Source organism: Seriola aureovittata, chromosome 17 (genome assembly GCF_021018895.1).
Source record: "Seriola aureovittata isolate HTS-2021-v1 ecotype China chromosome 17, ASM2101889v1, whole genome shotgun sequence".
Taxonomy (NCBI): domain Eukaryota; kingdom Metazoa; phylum Chordata; class Actinopteri; order Carangiformes; family Carangidae; genus Seriola; species Seriola aureovittata.
In genome coordinates this window covers 22,031,972-22,052,347 of record NC_079380.1, presented here as the reverse complement: position 1 = coordinate 22,052,347, position 20,376 = coordinate 22,031,972, and the positions used below count along the sequence as shown (strand labels likewise).

Sequence of the window (20,376 nt, the reverse complement as noted above, 5' to 3'; positions counted from 1 at the left end):
ACATATACTCACTGATAAGCGAGGGTCAAGCTGATTTGAGTCAGTAGGTGTGACATGTTCAGTCAAATCTAATTAACAACAGACAGGAATTAAAATAGACTTGTAGTGGTCCCACACCTGTAAATCCATGAATTGGATTACACGGTAAGAAACCTTAATGCAGAGCTCTTTGAGTTCAGGATAAGAACAGACAGACTTCCAGTTAATAGATTTAGTTTAATATATGACAGTACTCTGTCATGACTTTCTGTTAAACTTCAAGTAAAACGTTTTCACAAGGGAAAGTTGGATGTAAAAAACCTCATTCAGTTTTCTGTCATCCCACATCAACAATGATGTGAAGCACCAACCTGCTCCTTTATGTAACAGCTGAGCTTCTCTTACATACAGGTTTTCAGTGTTTGCTACTTTGACCAGGGAGTTGTTTTTTTTTCTGTAACCCATCATCATAATTGACAATATATATATATATAATAACAGCAATATAATACATAATCTAAGTTGCAAAATGTTTTTTTTTTTTTTTCGTAACAATATCCCCTCTCTCCTTCAACAGCAGGAATGTAACCATATAAAATGTGCAAATGTTTGCATTCCACACATGGACAAACCCTCACAACAATGTCAAGTAAAAACTTCTGTCCTTCATGAAACAATATTATTCTTATCAGTTAAAAAAAACACATTTGCTCCACAGTAAGTATACATAGTTATGAAGTCCTTCCTCAAATATGGGAGTTGCACTTCTCCCATATATCAAATGTGCCATTCAACCGTTCATCTAAAAGAAATCTCCACGTCTCCACCGACGGCGCGGGAGCTTCATGAGTATTGTTAGTTTGGCAGGTTTAAGTGTAGTTTAAGACTCGGAGTGGTTGGTGTCCTGTGAGGAAGCCCTCAGCGACGGCAGGCGCTCGGCTGCTTTCGCCCTCTCTGCCAAGAACTTGTCAAACTCTGCGGAGGAAGACGAGCAGGATCAGGTGAGACGACTGAATGAAATTATGGGATGAAGCTACAGTGGGACTTTCTGCTGGTGTCAATGTAAATTAATGAGAAAATTACCCTTAAGACTTAACAGTGAAAAACCTTTGAATGAATAACCCTGAACCAATAAATGATCAGATTTATCAAAATGTATTCTGTTGTACATAAACTAAACATATGACGGGAGCCGTTTGGACCGGATACTTAAAAATGGCTGTTTTCAATGCTGAATAGGTCTGAAAAAAGTTGCATGTGGCACCAGATCTCCCTTGTATTAAAGCCTCTAGTTCCACCTACTGGTCAAATGCAGAAAATGTTTAGAATCAGATGCAAAGGAAGTAAAGTGTAAAGACTCTCACCTTCACTGGTCACACCGTCCGAGTCCTCGTAGTCATCGTACTGCACCACAAACACAAGAGACATATTTTTGCTTTATATACACACAAACAAAAAACATATACAGTCAAAGGATAATTGGTTATTTTGCCATCAAGATAATCTAAGTTCAAAATGATGTGACTCAATGTGGCTTCATTTCAAGCTGAAGTAGAAACATGATGACAACATCAGTAATTCCTCTTTTCTGTGTTTGCATTTCACTGTTAATTATGAATAGTTTGAACTGTGACATTTTTGACACACCTGCGTTGCACACTTTACGTTAGCCTGCAGAACGCACCGCTCATATATTACTTGGAACTGGCACAAGTGAGTTTACATGAAAATGTTCCAGTTAAAACGTGAAAACCAGGTGAAATATGCTCATCACAATTCCTGAAGTCCAAGGTGACACATTCAAATTTCTTTTATCCGACCAACGGTCAGTTTAGGGTTACAAGAGACTCAGCTCTAGTTGTTTTAATGTAACGATGCAGCATCACACAGCTGCAGCTGTAACTGTGTAATTACCGACAAACTGAAGCTAATGAAGTTTCAAAGTCTTCAGTACACTGGATTTTCAGAAGCATTAAAGCCCTTCTTGTGTTTGACTGTGGGAGCTTGCTTTGGTTTAAGTGTGTACTAAGGTGCAGAGCTCCAGGAGAAATGGTGAAGCTTTACAGTGAATTATGAACCAGAGATATATTTTAGTGAACCAAGAAAGGAGCAGGAAAATGTGTCGTAAAACAAAATAATATCTCTTATATTTATCTCTTTGTCTTTATTAGATTTGAGCTTTTTCAGGTTCAGGTTCTAACCCACTTTAGCCATTTATCCATTAAAGAAGAGAATGAGAAAGAAGAAAGAAAGAAAATGTGTAGTAAAACAAAAATAACAATAATTTCTTTATGTTGATTAAAACCATTTAGCCTACCTCATCATCCAGCGCTAGCCATTTCTCAATATCATCCATTACATTGGACTGGTTGATAGGAATCTAAAAGAGGAAGCAGGGCACCAGGATGGTCAGTGAAGTGAAATACAAACCACTGATAAAACTTCATGAAGATGTAACAAAGCTAAAAAAAAACTAAAAACAATATAACACACCAAACCCCCCCCACACAAAACAACAACCACATGTCGGTGAGCAAAGCACTGAATGAAGAGGATTACAGGTATGACAACAATGCAGCATATCAGGACAGTCCAAACCAAACACTGTCATGCTCTGTGTGGGGCGTAGGTGCAAAATTAAACTCCCCAAATATCTTTTATGTCTTCACCACATACGAAAGCATGCAAACCATTGTGTTTTTTTTTTCTAATCTCAACACGTGAACCACCAAACCCAAAAAGTGAAAAAGAAATTGCAACCTCATGACAAAACCAACAGACAGAGGGCGTGGAGAGGTGACTCTATAACCAGGACGCTTTTTAAACACAGACCCACCATTCCCATTTTAATCATCCAATCTAACTTTGGTGAGGAGCCGCGGCTGGAGGCGGGGCTGTCATCCTTCGTGCACAGACAGAGAGTTCATTTAGGGAGGGAGAACAGTTTCTGAGACACAGTAAACACATATTTGCTAAACCGGGGGTCGGGTGGCGGCTTAATTGTTTAATATGTCCTGACTGAAACTCATCGACAGCAGCGTTTCCTCCAGACACATAATACAGGTCAGACATTGTGCACAGTATCATGAACATCTATAAAGTCTCTAAATGTGCGGCTGATGATACAGTGGGTTGTGTTTTTCATTTTCAAAAGCTAGAAATGTTTCTTGAGCTAAATAAGCACTTACTATTCTTTTTTTTTTTCCGACTGGTCCCAAAGGTCACGTCTCAGATATGAAAAATTCAATCATGTCAGCTGATGAATCTTGTGACTAAACTTGTTAAACCGTGTCAAACCTGAATAACACGGCATCTTTGCTCACCGTTCCAGCGTTGTGTAGTCTGTTGTCCGGCGCTTGAGCCAGGCCGTCCACTGCGACTTCACTCTGCTCGCTGAAACAGAAGATTTGTACTCGGTTAACTGCCGCTGTAAGCTAATAATTCAGGTTAACACATAGTGAAATACACATGGCACACATTGTGAAAAGGAATTAGACGGAATAAGTCAGAGTCAAAACCAAAACAAAAACAAAAGATCAACATCTCTGCAAACGCCATACCTGAGAGTTAACCCCAGGACAGCTCTACATGACTGCTCTGTAAGTTTATAACTAGTAGAATTACTACCACCACAGCCCTATATTATTATTAAAGGACAGACGTCTAGCTTTGCGCTTGTTTTGGCTAACACAGGGGGATGGCTGCTAGCTATAGCGGTTTAAGAAGTGAAGCTAAAACCATCAAAATAGAGTTACCCAATCAGATTTGACTTTTTCTCCAGGCAGAGAAAGAGGTTAGCTGGCTCACTCATTGGTTAGTTCATAACCGGGCAGTAAACTAACAAAAACAAACATACTTCAAACAAACTACGACGACTGCTTCAAAGGGAGGGAGTCGTCATTTTATCAGTCGGAATTCACAATAGTTTATTACAATACAACAGTTACTGTGATCAAAATACATGACTGTCCCCCTTTTTTATTTCATAGCTAAAAACATTAGATATTTTAATGATATATTGACCACAGAACTGGAAATGTCCCCAGTTTTCATTTCAGATATCCGGTCACCTTAATTTATACCCTACTTTTACCCAACTGTTTACGGTGTATGTCTTCATCATCAAAGCTATGGTTAATAGTCTTTCTGTACCTTGGTCTTTGTTGATTGGAGACATTTATTTTCTGTGATAATATTTCATCTGATTCACTTGTACCTGCAAGAGGAACAGCAACAGAGGGTCAGTTTTACAGAGCATAGCATTAGTAGAAGGATACATACACTGTACATGTGCAGTATTTACTGTATATACGAAGGCTTGTGCACAGCGAGACTTACTAAGTTTTGCCAACTGACTGGACAAGCTGTCGCTGGTGACTGATGCAACTCCCGACTCCTGAGACTCAGCTGTGACGTCGAGGTCTGCCAGGTTGACGTAGGTTTGGCTCTAAGAAATGAATTAATTCACAATGCAACCATTTCATAAAGTAATGAGTGTTGAGCTGCTCAGACGAACAACCAATTCATAAATTTTTGCCTTGTTCTTTACCTTCGGCGTTGTATTTTGACCATTTGTTATGCGTCTTTCGAACCTGTAAATGGCAGAACAAACATATGTCATGATCTAACGGAGAAACACAGTTCTCTTATTTTGTTAATAATAAGTGTGATAATAATAGTACTGATGTCGCCGACCTGTGGTAGCGAGTGAAGGCGGTGTTCATTTCATCATTGGTCTCCAGTAACTCTTCAATCAGCTTCTCCTCACTGAGTCTGGGGACGATCTTCACTATCCTGTCTTGCATTTCCTTACAAACTGTGTATAACTGCTAATGACACAATCAAACAAAAAATGTGTGGGTGGGGTGGGGGGGGTCGAAGGGACAGATGCAACACACAAAAAAAAAAAAACGTATACGGTACTAGATCAGTTAAGGGTAACACCGTGTTACTCAGCATGAATGGATGGTTTTGCAACAGAGAGAGTTTCACGTCACTGTAAACAAAACACAAATCTGTTTTTTTATTTTTTTTACCTCCAGCAGCTCCATGTCTGCTTGTTTTACCGTGACAGGATCCAGTTGACTCATCATGTCCGACATCATGGTCAGGTTACTGCGCACCACTCCCAGCTCTGTCTTCAGCCTTTTAACCTGGAACATCAATGGTATTTCCTGAGTCAACACAGCTGTAATAGTTCCTTGTAAAGGCACATATTGATTTCATATGTGGTTGAGTAACAGGCCACAAAGAATCACTGACATTTACAGGGTTGTGAGACAACCAACGTCTGTCATTAATACGGTGCAATTTGAATATTAACATAACCCATTAAAAGGCGGCGGGGCCCGTCACCTGGCTGGGAGTGAAGGCGTGGGTTCCCTCTAGGGCCAGTTTTAGCTCAGAGGTCTGAGGTGGGATGAGCGGAGGTTTGGAAGAAAGGAGCACAGCAGGCAGAGTAGTGACAGCAGGCCCGTTCCCAGGCAAAGGCTGGCAGGAAAAGGCCCAGAAATCACCCAAAAGAAAAAGAAGACCAGAGGCGATAGATAAGCACCGAGCTACCGGCAGTAAAACACAAAGTGCACCCGGTCATGTTTGCACCTTTTTGGGGCCTTGCACGGGTGAGTAACCGTCCAGTTCTGTCATGGGGAACTCGAGCCCTTTCCTTCGCAGGTCTTCGTACACCGACACCACACCCGTCAGGTCGGGCGAGCTGCGGAATGCATCAGCCCACGCCTTGGCAAGAGAAAACCACAAATTACTATCATACAGCTGAGCAACACGACAACAACCTAATTTTCTGTTCCATGCGGCCACACCTCCAGCCTCACCTGTACGATGCTGAGCACCCGGTCATGCAGGATGAGCGGAGGGTTGTTCCTCGGGATGATCGCCCGGACCAGAACCCCTTCTACGAAGTCCCGCGTTGTCACCAGGATGTGAAACCTGTAGCCACAGTTCTTCACACAGGTCTCCAGGACCTGAAGACAGCAAATCAAACCACGTCTGACATCTGATTACACCTGACTAGAACCAGAGCAGAGTCTGTAAACCACGAGCTGTGAACAGCACTCACCGTAAGTGCCAGCATAACCTCCTTGAAGTTCTTATTCCCCATAATCCTTTTCCTTATGGCTCTGACGGCATCTTTAGGCCTGCAATCAGAACATTAGCAGCGGTCAGAGACCTAACCTCCAGAGGATCAGCTTGTTCCTGATGCAGACAGATAACACACACACACACACACACACACACACACACACACACCCTTCCTCTGAGCTGTTGATCATATCACAGATTTCCATATTGAGAGTCCAGTCATCTGATGGAAGGCTGGAGCCGGTGGCACACTCTGAAAAACAAAGAGAGACAAGTATGACGCTGCTTATGTATGACTTATATTACGACAATAACTTCTTCTTGCACATAACAAGCATAATACTTTACATTCACTACAACAATAAACAATAAGAGCTATTAAATAATCAGTTCACAAATTAAGTTTGTGGTCACATGTGGCATTCAGGGTTCAGTCCTAGGACCCGTATAAATCAGAACATGTGTAAATGATATGAAAGTTGAAGTTGATTGAGATTTTTTTCCCCTCTGTGCTGAAGCGAGCTGGGATTTGTTGGCGTGTTTTCAAATCTGCCTTTGAAATTGAAAACATGCTTAGACAAGAATTAACATTTACCGGCTCATTACCGGTTGTACAAAGATGACATGTTGCGTTTGTGACTATAGAACAAAGAAGAACTCTAAATCTCACAATTATTTAAACATGACTAACTGCGAGTTATAAAATGTATAACGTGTATATGCCCATTTAAAACAGAATAAAACCTTCATACAGGTGTTTGAGTGAACTGGAGACAGACATTAGGATAATAATACTGTTGTTGTAGAAATTCAAAACATAGAATGTGGAGATTAAAGTCTGAAAAGCTGTAAAAAAAAAACAAAACAAAAAACAGTCTGTTTAATGAGTGAAACTGCAGCTACTATAATTAAATATGCTCATCCACTTATTGTAATGACTATCTCCCAGTTTCCATCAGTCAATGAAAACACATGTGCAACGAATCATTCCGCTGCGGACAAATATAAATCAAATTTGGGTCAGGAGGATGTCGGCCAATTTCTGTCCCGCCCAGCTATTGGCAGACACAATAACAACCAATCAACAGGCGCATCCGAGCCTCTTACTCCCGCCTCTGCCAGACCATTGTCCGGCGGACGCGTCAGTCAAACCGTAAGCCGTTGCTCTTCTGTCAGTCTTAATAAATTTCACATGAATTCATCTTTTTTTTCCTTCTTCTTTTTTTTTTAAATTATTTTTTGTGAACGTGTTGCATTTATAACCGCGTTAGTACACGTGATAAAAATCCCCTGTGGTGTTGAAAGGGAGGGAAGCGCGCGGACAGACGTGGCGTAACGTCTGCAGCAAAAAGATGACTGAGTCTGGCTCAAGCGTTTCGGTCGCTGCAATGTAACGATGCGACGGTAATAAAAGCGGCTCACCGATCCGCTGTCCCACCGGCGTGCTGAACGGATTCCCCATTAAAAACTCCATGGTTGAAGGCGGAGATGGCCCAGCTGAGCGCCGACGTCCCCGGGCCGAGCCGTACGCAACAACAAGCCCTGCTCGCTCCTGCAGACCGGACCTCTGCTGCTGCTGCTGCCGCTGCCGCTGTCGCTGCTGCCGCTGCCGCTGCCGCTGCTGCTGCTCCTCACACTACAAAGTGGGGCACTAGTTGAACTGCGTCATGCTTTAAAGGGAAAGCAGCCTGCAACTATCACACGGACGGTGCTGCATGCTGCTTCACGAACAACTGCGCCCCGCACAGGCGTTGCGCATGTCTGCAGCCACAGCTCAGACAGTGTGTCATGTGTCATGTCTGTCTTTATATCGGCTACTCTGAGGAAAAATAATAATACCTGCTGAAATACAGAAGTCATATGTAGACATGTTTTAAACTAGAGAAGATTTGACACAGAAAAGTGAGTTGAAGGGTGTGCTCACTTATTCAACCACATCGTTTCTATTTTTATTTTGTCCCCCATAAATGATTTCGTTGATTGATAGATTTCAGCTGTTCAGGTCATAGGTCACATTAAAGGTGGAAAAAGTTCTGAAATGATTTATCTGTCTCCATTTTAACAGGTGTGTGAAGACTTTTTATAGCCACTGTACATATACATGACATTCATTTGTAATGAGTCAGTTGTAAACTAACTTGCACGTGTAAAGCTCCAGAAAGGCTGGATCCTACAGTTCCCACAATGCAACTCACCATAATTCATAGGATATTAAGAGATGTTGATTGGTCAGACTTCAAGACTCGTTCTTTAGGACTGTCATCTCTATCATGCCCTGTATTATGTTGTCTGAAACTAAAGTCATAGAATCTAATAATACATAAGCCCATAATGCATTTGATTTTAAACTTAACTTATGTAGTTGTTCTGAAGCTCTTGACCGTGTCACACAGCCTTCATCATCAGATGCTGTTTGGTCAGTACCTAGTTGTGTAGGCGGATCTTATATGAAGTTTATTATAACATTATTTTATATTTATAACTTCCACTTGGTGCCATTTCCTCTCAGTCTCTCTGACTGAACTGGCAAATCAATGGAGCTCTATTATTACTGGGGAAATAGCCATTTATATTATTATTTAGGACAGGACAACCTGTGGACCAGGAGAGGAAGCAGGAATAGAAAGGAGTGAAAAGAATAGAGGAGGAAAACGTGACGAGGAACAAGGAGGAGAGAGGATGGAGAACGAGTGACAAGAAGACAGAAGAGGAAGTCTGGATTTGAAGAGTGAAGAAGAGAGTAGAAAAGGAGGAAAAGAATGAAGGAGAGAAGTAGAAACGAGATGTGAAAACTTGTGCAGGTGAAGAGAAAGAGGGATGGTATGGAGGTAGATTTTGTCTCAATATTATTTATGTGAACTGATTGACAATCAGTGAGTAAATGTGTGATCAGTAAATATAAAATACCTTCCACAAATACAAAAAACACATTTGTAAACTCACGAAAAGATCTTGCTATAGACCATGTGATATGCTTAAAAGCTGCAGAAAAGTGAGTAAGTGGACCTTAAGTTGAATTTGTTTCATCAGCTGTTGCTTCGAGTGTCAAGAATGAACCGTCACATATGTCTGACAGTCAAAGTGAATATGGCCAGAACACGGAGCGAGACATTCCCCCACAAATCTCCACGCTTGTGTTGTGTTGTTTTTCTGCCACATGGGCGCACTGTTTGATTTTACATCTCACTGTACCAGGTTATAGACTTTCTGCTGACCTCCAATCAGTGCTCGACAAAGAGGGAAACAGCCCTCAGGAAAGCTTATCAACTGGTTTGTCCTTATTCAACTGAAAGTTTGATTGGGAATATGTCACATTAAAAGCACAACACCAGCTGAGCTGATGAGGGCCTCAAGGCCTGATTTGTTTATCTGGAATTGAAGCTTCACCGTGACGAGGGGTCACTGTGGACGAGTGTTTTAAGACCTTGGTTATTTTTAAAACCTGGGGTCAGGTAATATTCCAGCACAGAAAACGTAGCTTGTAGCTTCACATACTGTAAACAAACACTCCTCTTCCTCATTGTTTCCTCTCGGAGGAATCAGGAACAGGAAAGGAACAAAATACAGTGATTAGTTTGTGCACTTCCTAGAAATGACAGACTGTTTACACACAGTCGTTACTGTCAGCGACGCTGGGGAGCCACATTAGTTCAGTGTTTGATCGGTGGCCACGATGATGTGACTCAGACGCAGTGACTCACCGCCCAGTGAGCAACAGAGATGATAGCTTTTACTCTCACCGCTGATGCACAGCCCACTCCTCTGTTTACACCGGCAGAGATGATGCAGAGATGATGCAGAGATGATGCGATTCTGACCGTTAACGAGAACAACATGTGGTTTATGTGGGCGATCAAAGAACAGATACGAATGCAGTTTCCAATCACACGTGTCCTTCAGGAAAAGACGTGTGCATTATTTTGAGGTGTGGTCTAACCTGACGGAGGTTATTGTTTGATCATGTAGAAACACGGATGAACAGGTCTTTGCATTGTATGAAAAATCCAGTGTGTGTGTGTGTGTGTGTGTGTGTGTGTGTGTGTGAAGTTACAGCAACACCATAACTTAAAACAGAAAAAAAAAAGAAAGAGACTGTAATATACTTTGGGCTCTGCATGTAACAATAACAGGAGATGTGGCAGCAGCCAGCAAAGAGTAAAAGCACAAGCTGCTTTTTCCTCTAACATCCAATTAGAGAGTGTTGGCAGTGACTTGTCTACATTCACAGTGTGGAGGCCCCTGATTAGGCTTCTCAGCCTGCAAATTAAATACAGTGGAGAGCGCTGCTCGTCTGCGCACAGGTCTGTTAATCTGCAACCAGCTGTGACGGCCTTTATCAACTGGCACGGGAGTGGACTGCTGCAGGGAGGAGAGGCTGTATGGAGAATAGCAGCAGACTATATGCATAAATTATGTATACATGTGCATCTATCGCTGTCACTAGGTAAAAGGTAAATGGGGAAGAAAGGAAAAAAACAACAACATGCACCTCAGTCTGGTTCCAGTCGTTCACGTGAGCATCACTTTCTACTAAAACTGAGGGTTCTTCAGACAAAAAGCTCAATCAGGAGCCATTTAAAGCACAAGGTGTTTTGCTATTGGAGGCAATGCATCTCAGAGTCCACTGTATGACTCATATGTGGCTGCAGTGTGTATCATTGTGTGTGTGTGTGTGTGTGTGTGTGTGTGTGTGTGTGTGTGTGAGAGAGAGAGAGGAGAAGGAAGGCAGCTGAGGTACGTTATGTGGAACTGATACCATCTGGTTTTCTCATCACTACAGTGAACATTACACCCTCAACCACCACCACCACACATATATACCACTATCTCATCCCGTTGTCATGGCAATAGCACATATAATGCTGGAAGGATGCTCTTTGAAATAGGTCAGGTACCTTAACTGTATTGACCACGTAGTATTGCGATGAGTATTCGATGCTCTGAAAGGCAAGAGTTAAAGGTTTAAATCCTGGAGGACATCATGGTGGGTGTCACGCAACCAGCAGGTTTCCTCGTCATGACAACAAATACAACAACACCCGACTGCACCTCTACTACAAGAGTTCAAGCACCAGTGATTTAAAGGTCCGGCGGTTCAGACTAAAATGCCGAGCACCACGAGGAGGAGAGGGAGGAGCGTCACGAGTCTTTATTACCACAGCAAAGATCCAAAGATGAAAAAAGTTTACAGTCACAGTCACACAAAACACCGGGTCATGGAAACACGACGGAGCGAGTGTTTTGTTTTTTTAATCATAGAGGTTTTTACAAAACACAGACAGTGAGGCAGATTACTGAAAGACTAAAAACATACAAAGACTTTGGTTTAAGTTGTGACTGATATTTGCAGGAGAAAAACCTTCTGACCTTCAGTCATAAAATGATCATCTGAAGTTTCATCAACAGGCTCCATCTCTCCCACATGTATAAATGATTACTGGTGGTAAATTAGTCAATTAATCGATTTAAAATTAAACAGCAACATTCATTGATCAGCTGTTAAGAGTCATTCATCAAGTGAAAACACCAAACATCCTCCAGCTTCTCTATTTTCTGCTTCATATTATAAACTGAATACTGACCTCTGGGCTCATTTTACAGACCAAACATGGAATAAATGAATTAAAAATGACACAATAAACAGCAGATTAATCAATAATGACAATAATTACTAGTTACAGCCCTAACAATGTCAGTATGACAGTCAGCTACTACAGAAACTGGCAGAAGGAGATTAACAAGTGCAGTTTGTTCCCTGAGGGACGGCTACACTTCTGCTGTCTCATACATCACAAATGGATCATTGCACTGTCAGAGCAGCCATGATTATATCTAATTGACTTAATTAGACAGAAAACATGAGCATATCCATAAGCCGCTCAGCTTCTCCACCGAAAGACGCATAAACACAGTGTTTCACATCAAATTCATGTGATATAATACATGTCCCTCACGTCATATATACGAGGATTAATGCAGATAATCTTCCTTAACGGGGCAGATATACAACACAGACGTGAAAGCACTGAGGAGCCTCACACGTGCACACACACTTTCCCGCTTCTGCACAGTGCGTCACATGACGGAGCAGGTGAAGCCGCAGCAGTCTTTCAGCAGCGTCAGCCCGGTTTTAGTGAGATACGGCGCCGACGTCTGCTGCGGTTTGGACGCCACCGTTTGATCCCGCGAAGCACCTGATCGAAAAAGGAGACGTGAGAGAAAAATCTCACACACAAAGAGCGTGTTCTTGCACATGGCGGCCTCGTGGTTACACTCACCTTTTGCAGCCGTCGCCTTGGGAAACCTGGACTCTAAGAAGGCGGCCATTTCTCTGTCTTCCTCTCGCTCCCTGAGGAGAGAAGAACACGTCCTTCACTTTCATTTCTTTAGATATTTTATCACATGTTGGTAAATGTCACTGGGCTGCATTTGAGAGAAACCTACACCACAGTCTGGACTGACACTTTAAATCTAGATTCTAGATGGTGTCAGCTTCACATCCACGCTGAATGTAGGAGGACGTTCGTTGGCCTCTCGCATCCCTGCAATCTCTCTGGGAACAATTCAAAATGTCACTTGTAAATATTCCCTCACATAATAACAACGGCCTGCTTATCGGTGGTGACAGCTAATTCAGCACCGCAAACAAATGATGGGAGCTTTGTTCTTATTATTCAGTGTAAAGATACAGAGAGGAAAGAGAGACGGACCGGAGCCGAGGAGATCAGGAGGCATTTTAAAGACAACTTCTGATGAAAATGTGAAAATTAAAATAAGTTTTTAACCTTGTTAACATTTGAATAATGTGTTTGATATAATACAAGACACGGGATGAGTGACATAATCAGTCAGCACCACGACGACGAGTGTTTCCACCTTGGAACAGATTCACACAGCCAGGGTTTCATACATCACAAACCTCAGGAACCAATCGTGTCAATGTTTTGGGGACAGTGGGCGGGGCTAAATAAACCTGAAACCTTGTCAGTACAGAAAGAGAGTGTTAGCATTAGCACAGTCGCTAACACTGTGTCAGCCACTGCCAGCTACAAGCTAACAAACAACATAAACAAACAAAAGATGCTAACTACGCTAACCGTTGAAACCGTTGAAACATGTCTGCAGAGGAACTTTAAGAACTCATTGGATCAATAGTCTAAGAACAAATAAGTGTAAGTCTTTGTATTTTAGCAGTAGGTTTTGTTGAAGGCCCTTTCACCAGTGGAAACGATATTTGCCGGGTCCGATGAATCGTGTTTGAGAAGGAGATTCTGCCGGATGTCAGAGGAATTACAGGCCTTTGCCTCAACGAAAACGTCTTGAACGTCCCTGAAATCCATGTGAAAATGTGACGGCGGTGTTAACGTCAGAAGAGCAGCGCTAAGTCAGAGTTGATTTATTTAACCTCAGCCTTTCAAACTCCACGTCGTCCACGAGGAAGTCTCTGGTCTCCACCAGCTTGTTGATCTGCAGCAGCAGCTCCTCTTCCCTCTGCCGGTCCTCCTTGGTCTTGTCTTTGTCTGTTCAACAGTCACATGACAAACCTTATTACAAACAATTACATCCTCATCATATGAAACAGTAGACATGCCATTGCAGCTGGGATTCAACAGAATATTCATTTTTCAGACATCTGAAACATCTGTGGGAAAACTTATATCTACATAGCTTATATACAGTTTTCTATGTAGTCGCCACAGCAACCATCTTCCATATCACAGCTGTCATCTAAACGCCATGAGCAGAGGAACGTGAGTATCAGTGTGAATATTTTCAAAGGAAAGAAACATTATAAAACCAATATTCAGTTAGAATGAGTGACGCCATGACAGACACGTGATCATCTGACGTCTGTAGGTGTTTGAGGCGACAACAGGTGACGTGCAAATCTTCCTCCACAACCGGTTTTACTCCAGTTCTCCTCCACGCTACACTTGGCTTTTGTCTTTTCAGTGACACGGTGTAAAAACTAAACGACTGCAGGTTGAAGGTGGTGGCCGCTTTTTGAATTTACCTGGAACTGAGACGAGTTGTTGCAGCTCCTTCTTCAGCCTTGTGATTTCTTCGCAGAGCTGGATGTCATCCATCCTGAGAGGAAAACAAACAGGGAAAAATATTCCCACAAGAACCACAGACAGATGTTTACACAGGAAATCAGTAGCGTTAAATTAGATATAGTTAACTCACAGAATACACTGACTGAAATGTGTAGTTTTGCCGTTGAGGGGATTTTATATCACGGGCAGCGAAGTCATTTCCTTCCTGACTTTGTAAACAGCAGCGTGAATGTGAAATTGTTGGTCTCTTATCAAAGAGAAAAACACGGGTCTCTGAGTTTATTGGCTGGAAAAACACGGCCACGCTGCCCTCTGTGAACGCATCACACCTGACAGCATCAGATCTCATTACACCACCTGACTCTGACACTCATTTCAACACGTCAGGGGTTGAACAAGTGTGTGTGTGTGTGTGTGTGTGTGTGTATGTGTGTGTGTGTGTGGGCTGCTGTCACAGTGACGGCAAAAAGAGAAAAATGACTGTGGTAGAAATATGTACTCTGAGCTGCTGATTTAATAAAACAGGCTTCACTTCATTATCCCTCAGCAGTAGATACTTCAGGATGACTCACAAGCTGCAGCCCAGTCGTGTTTATGCAGAATGTATTTACATGCAAGTCTAAAGTAAGAGGCGGCATCGGCTGCCTACAGTAAAAAGAAATACATTTAAAAATAATTCTTAACCACAAATATATAAATATGAATCCAAATATTAAATGGAGAACACTAACAATTCTTTTTTTAAAGGAACGGTTCAACTTTTTTGAAAACTTTTTTTTTTATTTTGCCGATTGTTAGATGAGGATTCTGGTCACATGTGGGTTCAACCCCAGGACCCTTATCAATACACAGTCACCTTCACCTGGTCACTTCATGCACCTCGGGGCAAGTCCGATAGATATCACAAGGTGACCACAGAGACACGCTGTAGCCAGATGTTCATCTGTCTCGCCAAGACACAGACGTGATCTCTCCTCCTCCAAAGTGAAACTATATCACAGAGTTTATCTGACCTTAATGAGAGCGACATTAATGAGAGCCTGTGAAGACAACAAAACTTTTGTCTGGCTCTGAGTCCATGAGGGGTGTTTGTGTTAGTTAACAGATAGCTGTTAGCTAGCTAGCTTAACTGTTGCTGTTGTAATTTAACACTGTTTTTGTACGGATTAGGCAAAACAAGCCAGAATAAATGTGTTAATCACGGAGTTTAACAGATGCTGGTGGGTGGATTCTGCTTCCTGTGGACAGATCCAGGCTTCCTGTTTTTCCTGTTTCCAATCTTTGTACTAAGCTAAGCTAAGCTAAGCTAAGCAATGCTAACCAGCTGCTGGCTGTGGCTTCATATTAACTGTGCAGAAATGAGAGTGGTGTCGATGTTCTCCTCTAACTCTCAGCAACAAAGCAAAAGAGTCTGTTTCCCCAAATGTTGAGTTATTACTTTAATAACACAACCTGGTTACAGCTTTTCAAATTCATCCTCAGCTGTCTCAGGAATGTAAGAGTCACTTGTTTTCACATGATACAAGTCTTTTTCTTTTTTTCAAACCAAATCTCCTGCTTGTGTTGGAATTGATTTAATACATGTCAACACATGCAGGCCCGTGGGTATGAGAAGGAAACCAGCCTATTATTAGGAGTGGGACTGAGCATCACTCCTCACCCTCTGATTGCGGGTGAACTGACGGTGAATCGAGTGAAAACATGATGATTAATGATTATGAACCACGGCACTGATCAGACCGGTAACATCTGAAGGTTTGCACAGACAAACGAAACATTATTATCTCTTATTATGCAGCGCTGGTCTCTGGTCTCAGTCTCCCCGCTCTCCCACCTCCATCCTCATGTGTCAAAATAACGAGACACAGAAAATAATTAAAAGCAAGGATAAAAGAGAGAGAGAGAGAGAGAAAAAAAGGGGCATCTTTTCAAGAAAAACCCTGGTGAGACCTTAAATAGCACTGCTTGTTTTGCTCGCACACTTTTTGCCGTCATGCACATGGCTGCTCCCGGTGTCGGTGGCTGACACTCGTGGTGCGTCCTCTCTCACCCCCTGAGAGACTCCCAACAGTGTGTTGGTGTATTCAGATCCCTGTGCAGCAGAGCTTCACTGTATGTGCGGGTGCAGGCGATCAAACAGTGGAACATCACACGACAGAAGACAAACATTCATCAACCTCTTGGGTCTATTGTAATAAAACTCCCACGCAAATGTTGTCGGGTCCAAAGAAAACGCTATTTTGGAGAACCATGAATGATTAAATAAAAAGCTACAGACACAGCTGGTCTGTAGCAATTAGACTAAAATCAGACATGTCTGTAAATGTGCTTAACGTAGTGAAGAGGCAGATCTTACATGTATCTGAGCTCTGACTCTCTCCGTACCAGAATGTCTCGGACCCGCTCAATTTTGAACAGCTCTCCTTCGATGTCCTCCACTGTAACTGTTGAGTCGGCCATGGAGACGACATCTTCATCTGGAAGACAAGCAAGAGCAAGACACGTTTGTTTGGGTCTGATAACTGTAAAAGTTTCTGCAAATACTTTTTTTGTTTTTGTTCTCTCTGTTTGAAAAAGAATGACACAAGTACAATTCTTTTATTTTTTTCAAAATAAAGACAATACAACTAACTAACAACCTTGTTAATGAAAAGTCTATTTAAAAGATCCAGCTCCTGGGCTGAAGTGCTGTGCATGCCGAGCACACAGCATGCTAAACATGAAGCTACAGCCTGCAGCTGGTTAGCTTAGCTTAGCATAAAGATGGGAAACAGCTAGTCTGTCAAACTATTATGCTACATCAAAATGATTTTACTACTAATCTGCTATTTTCTTCCACAGTAAATTGGTGGTTCTGACTCATTGTTTTATTGATTAACAGTATGTGAGTGGAAATTAAAAGGCTGAATTCTGTGTTATTGGTGCTTCATTTGTTTAATTTATTGCACCCATTATATCCTAAGGACTCGTTACATATAATGTTGAATGACCTAAATATAAGCAGCAAACACATAAAGCAGATGAAATATGAATGAAACAGTCAAAGTTGTAATGATCCTGGTTCAGTTCTGACATTAACACCACCTTGAATCAAATTCACCACCTCGCTATGATCTGTTCTGTGGACCCCCCCCCCCCCTTCCAGTACTGAACAACAGTCACTGAATGACTGCACTGCCCTCCCACCCTCCTGCAGCCTCCCACTCCTCACCAGGAGCGATGAGTCATCCAGCAGCGCTTGCATTGGCTTTTAATTACATGACCTTGTGTGAAAAGACTATCACAAACACTGAACCGCTGGGGATTACAGCTTCTTCCAACAACCCCCGCAAACCCACGTTTCTGGTGATTCCACAACTTTTTGTGTTGAAACACCCTCCATGTGTTCCCTCTTGTTTTCATTATTTTGCGCTGTTTGTGCTTTTAATTTCACTTTACAGTTGTTATACAGCAGTGTTGTGCAGATGTGCAGTTTGTGTTGTTGATGTTCAGTCATGTGGTTCATGTCTTCTATAATAGAAAGTAATAAAATAAAATTAATGTGTATCCGTGTGTGTTCTCTCAATAAAATGTGGCACACGTGACAGAAAGGAAGCTTGTTCAGTGGGAACAACAGAGAACCGAGTGCGGAACCTTGAGGGACACCAGAAATAAAATTAACTGTAATTTGCACAGGGAAAATATGTACGTCTTTGAAAAATCTAAATAAAACAAATATCATTTTATATACTATTGAAGCAAAAATTCCAAATATTGCTGTTTTCCTTGTCTGTGATAGCAAACTGAACATCTGACAAAACAAATTTACGACATCACCCGTGGCATTACGAAAGTGAGCGTGAGTTTTTTGTCAAACAAGTAATTGATTGATTGAGAAAATAATGAATCAATCATGAAAATAATAATGGTTTTCAGCTCTAACTGGAATTAATTAATCAGACCAATTACTTTTTCCTACAAGTTAAATGGTGTTGTTAAATGTGGAAGTCACCCACCGGGTTACATTTGCTTTTTTTTGTATCAGAAGCTTTAAATTTGATAATTTTAGTGTGAAAAAAACAAATAAGTGAAATAAAAGGATGCCACTTTTCCATTTTTAGACCTGGGGAGAAGACTCTAAGAAAACAAGATTTAACCATCAGTGTATGAAAACTCCACCAAAGTCTGGGATTTAAAGGAATTCAATTAAAAGAATTCCACAAAATATAATATAGCATTTAAATTAAAACATTTAACACAGTATCAGAGATACTGGGGTTTACAAGTAGCCTACATGGGAACTACGGAGGACTTCTGACCCCTGCTGTTGAACTTTGACAGATGCTCAGTGTGAAGATCTGCAGGGACCTGAAGCTCTTTCTTTCTACTGAAGTTGCTGCTGTGACAAACCTCCTTCTTTCTCACTGCTCTCTAAACATGCATCTCTGCAAGTTTAAGTTTATTGAGAACTCACTTGATTTCTCCGTCGCTCCGTCCACCTGGGTGTTCTCCAGAGCTCCGTACTGTTGACAGGATTTTCTCTCCTTTTCCATGTTTTTTCCAAAACGTTTCCTTCTCAAACTCTTTCAGCAGAAATATCAGAATAAATATTTGCGCTGTTTGCAAATAAAAATGAAAGCGCGTCGACTGAGTCCGTGCATCACTGGCGCATTGTTGCGGGGGAACATGGAGGGAGGAGAGGAGAGAGGAGGCAGCAGATGCCGGAGTCCAGCCCCGCTGTGGTGGATGTCTGAGCGCGGAGGAGCTGATGAAGCCGATCTCTGCTCCGAGGCGCCACCTACTGACGCGCACGCGCACACACATAGACACACACACACGTACACACACGCACACACAGCAGCAGGCCAGTGGTTCCTGCACACACAGTAAGAACAATGTGGAAAATTACATTTGAATCCAGTAAGAGAGAAAATCGCAGACTACTCATATCTGCCCGTGAAATGCTGTTTACTAATAAATCCACAGGCAAAGTTTGAGGAAGTGCAAATAAAAAAAACTGCAAAATTTTTTTTATCAATGAGGAAAAACAAAGAAGGAAGAAGAAAAGCACGAGTACAGACTCAAAGCAGAAGCTGCCAGCGACACTCTGTCATTTCATTGTTTAACAAACACGAGACAAAAGGATGAACATGACAGACATCTGCCTTGTTAACGTTCTGCTGCTCTAACGTCACCGCCCTCCCCACAGGAGACCGAGCTGTCCATCATCATCACTTTTTAATTGCGCCCGATTGAGTTCAGCTGTTAACTGACAAACCGGGGATGACTTGATGTCATGCGGCTCTATAGGCTCTCGAGGGTGTCGGCCAGATGTTCGGGGAGTGCGGCCTGCATCTGTCTGCATGCAGGAGCTGCCACCGTGCCACAGGTAGCACAGTCCCACGCCTGGGAGTGGACGGCAAAACAAACAGTCCTCGGCTGCGAGTCCACAGGTCCAGCCAGACGCTGCTGCGGACACACAGTGTTACACTGTTTTCAAAAGGTATTTCTCTGGGATCACGTGATGTTGGCGGCTGATTGCACTTCATATGAAGTGAGGAATAAATGAGCAGCTAATGACAGAGTCACGCATCAAATGCTTCTGCTACGAGAAGGGGATGATTGTTTTAGCAGGAGTAGTTTATTCTTCACAGCACTCTGGTGTGGAACAGGTTAAAGACTTGCAGTTACAACAGACACATCCAAACTTCGGTGATACGGAAACTTACTGGACAAATCCACACACTCACAATATGTTCAGGTCAAAATGAACCATTTGACACGAGGTGTGTGTCACATGAACCCACGTTCAAACACGGGTTAGACAAACATTTTCAGACAGATTCATCGAGCAACAGATGCCCTCTAAATGCTCTGCACACGTCGGCATGAACACAACAACCTCACAGCTCGGCTTTAATGTGCTGAACTCACAGCAGGTAAATACACAATCATTAGTTTTTTAAAAAAACTGGCAGCCAGTCAGGACTTCAGCAGACAAACAGTAGAGTGTTTGGGTGTGGTGACACAGCCTCTCCTTGTGCACATGTCTTGTGTTTACACTCCTCGTTAGAGGCTTCAGTGTTTTACTGTCGTGATGTCTAAGCTGTTAAACTGAGTCCTTCTTCTGCTCAGCCATAATCCTGCTACCTTGTTTGCTTTATAGCACAATAACTGTTGTATGCAAATGTGAATTTGACCCAGAGTCCAGTCCACAAGCCGACACCGGCAGGCTGGGAAAATGGTGAGACTGATGCGATAC

The 20,376-nt window shown here is 42.3% G+C and overlaps 2 protein-coding genes across 6 annotated transcripts; both read right to left on the bottom strand.

The window, feature by feature from the left end:
* Window positions 1-196: 196 nt before the first annotated feature.
* On the bottom strand, window positions 197-7,954 carry tom1 (target of myb1 membrane trafficking protein). 5 transcript variants are annotated; one of them, XM_056401293.1, is made up of 16 exons: window positions 7,501-7,952; window positions 6,247-6,331; window positions 6,056-6,134; window positions 5,811-5,960; window positions 5,581-5,715; window positions 5,335-5,469; window positions 5,016-5,132; window positions 4,675-4,805; window positions 4,529-4,571; window positions 4,318-4,426; window positions 4,132-4,195; window positions 3,303-3,372; window positions 2,816-2,881; window positions 2,297-2,359; window positions 1,344-1,383; window positions 197-954 (listed from the first exon to the last, which is right to left on the bottom strand). In XM_056401293.1, the coding sequence occupies exons 1-16, from the start codon at window positions 7,550-7,552 to the stop codon at window positions 860-862; spliced, it is 1,434 nt and encodes a 477-aa protein (XP_056257268.1). In that variant the 5' UTR covers window positions 7,553-7,952; the 3' UTR covers window positions 197-859. The 5 variants fall into 5 exon arrangements, with proteins under 5 accessions (XP_056257268.1, XP_056257267.1, XP_056257271.1 ...); XM_056401292.1 differs by having other exon boundaries at window positions 4,675-4,808; window positions 7,501-7,950; XM_056401296.1 differs by lacking the exon at window positions 5,335-5,469 and having other exon boundaries at window positions 7,501-7,954.
* A 3,358-nt stretch (window positions 7,955-11,312) lies between these two features.
* zgc:171844 (uncharacterized protein LOC100151763 homolog) lies at window positions 11,313-20,286 on the bottom strand. The gene is made up of 6 exons (XM_056401306.1): window positions 18,589-20,286; window positions 16,492-16,612; window positions 14,093-14,166; window positions 13,484-13,598; window positions 12,357-12,427; window positions 11,313-12,272 (listed from the first exon to the last, which is right to left on the bottom strand). The coding sequence occupies exons 1-6, from the start codon at window positions 18,665-18,667 to the stop codon at window positions 12,154-12,156; spliced, it is 579 nt and encodes a 192-aa protein (XP_056257281.1). The 5' UTR covers window positions 18,668-20,286; the 3' UTR covers window positions 11,313-12,153.
* Window positions 20,287-20,376: the final 90 nt, after the last annotated feature.

Coding starts and splice junctions, on each gene's coding strand:
- tom1 (XM_056401292.1), bottom strand. CDS start 7,552: ATGGAGTTTTTAATGGGGAATCCGTTCAGCACGCCGGTGGGACAGCGG. Junction 6,135..6,246: donor ATCAACAGCTCAGAGGAAGG/GTGTGTGTGTGT, acceptor TTCTGATTGCAG/GCCTAAAGATGCCGTCAGAG. Junction 5,961..6,055: donor AGGTTATGCTGGCACTTACG/GTGAGTGCTGTT, acceptor TGCTGTCTTCAG/GTCCTGGAGACCTGTGTGAA.
- zgc:171844 (XM_056401306.1), bottom strand. CDS start 18,667: ATGGAAAAGGAGAGAAAATCCTGTCAACAGTACGGAGCTCTGGAGAAC. Junction 14,167..16,491: donor GAGTCAGAGCTCAGATACAT/GTAAGATCTGCC, acceptor TTTTCCTCTCAG/GATGGATGACATCCAGCTCT. Junction 12,273..12,356: donor CAAGGCGACGGCTGCAAAAG/GTGAGTGTAACC, acceptor TTTTTCGATCAG/GTGCTTCGCGGGATCAAACG.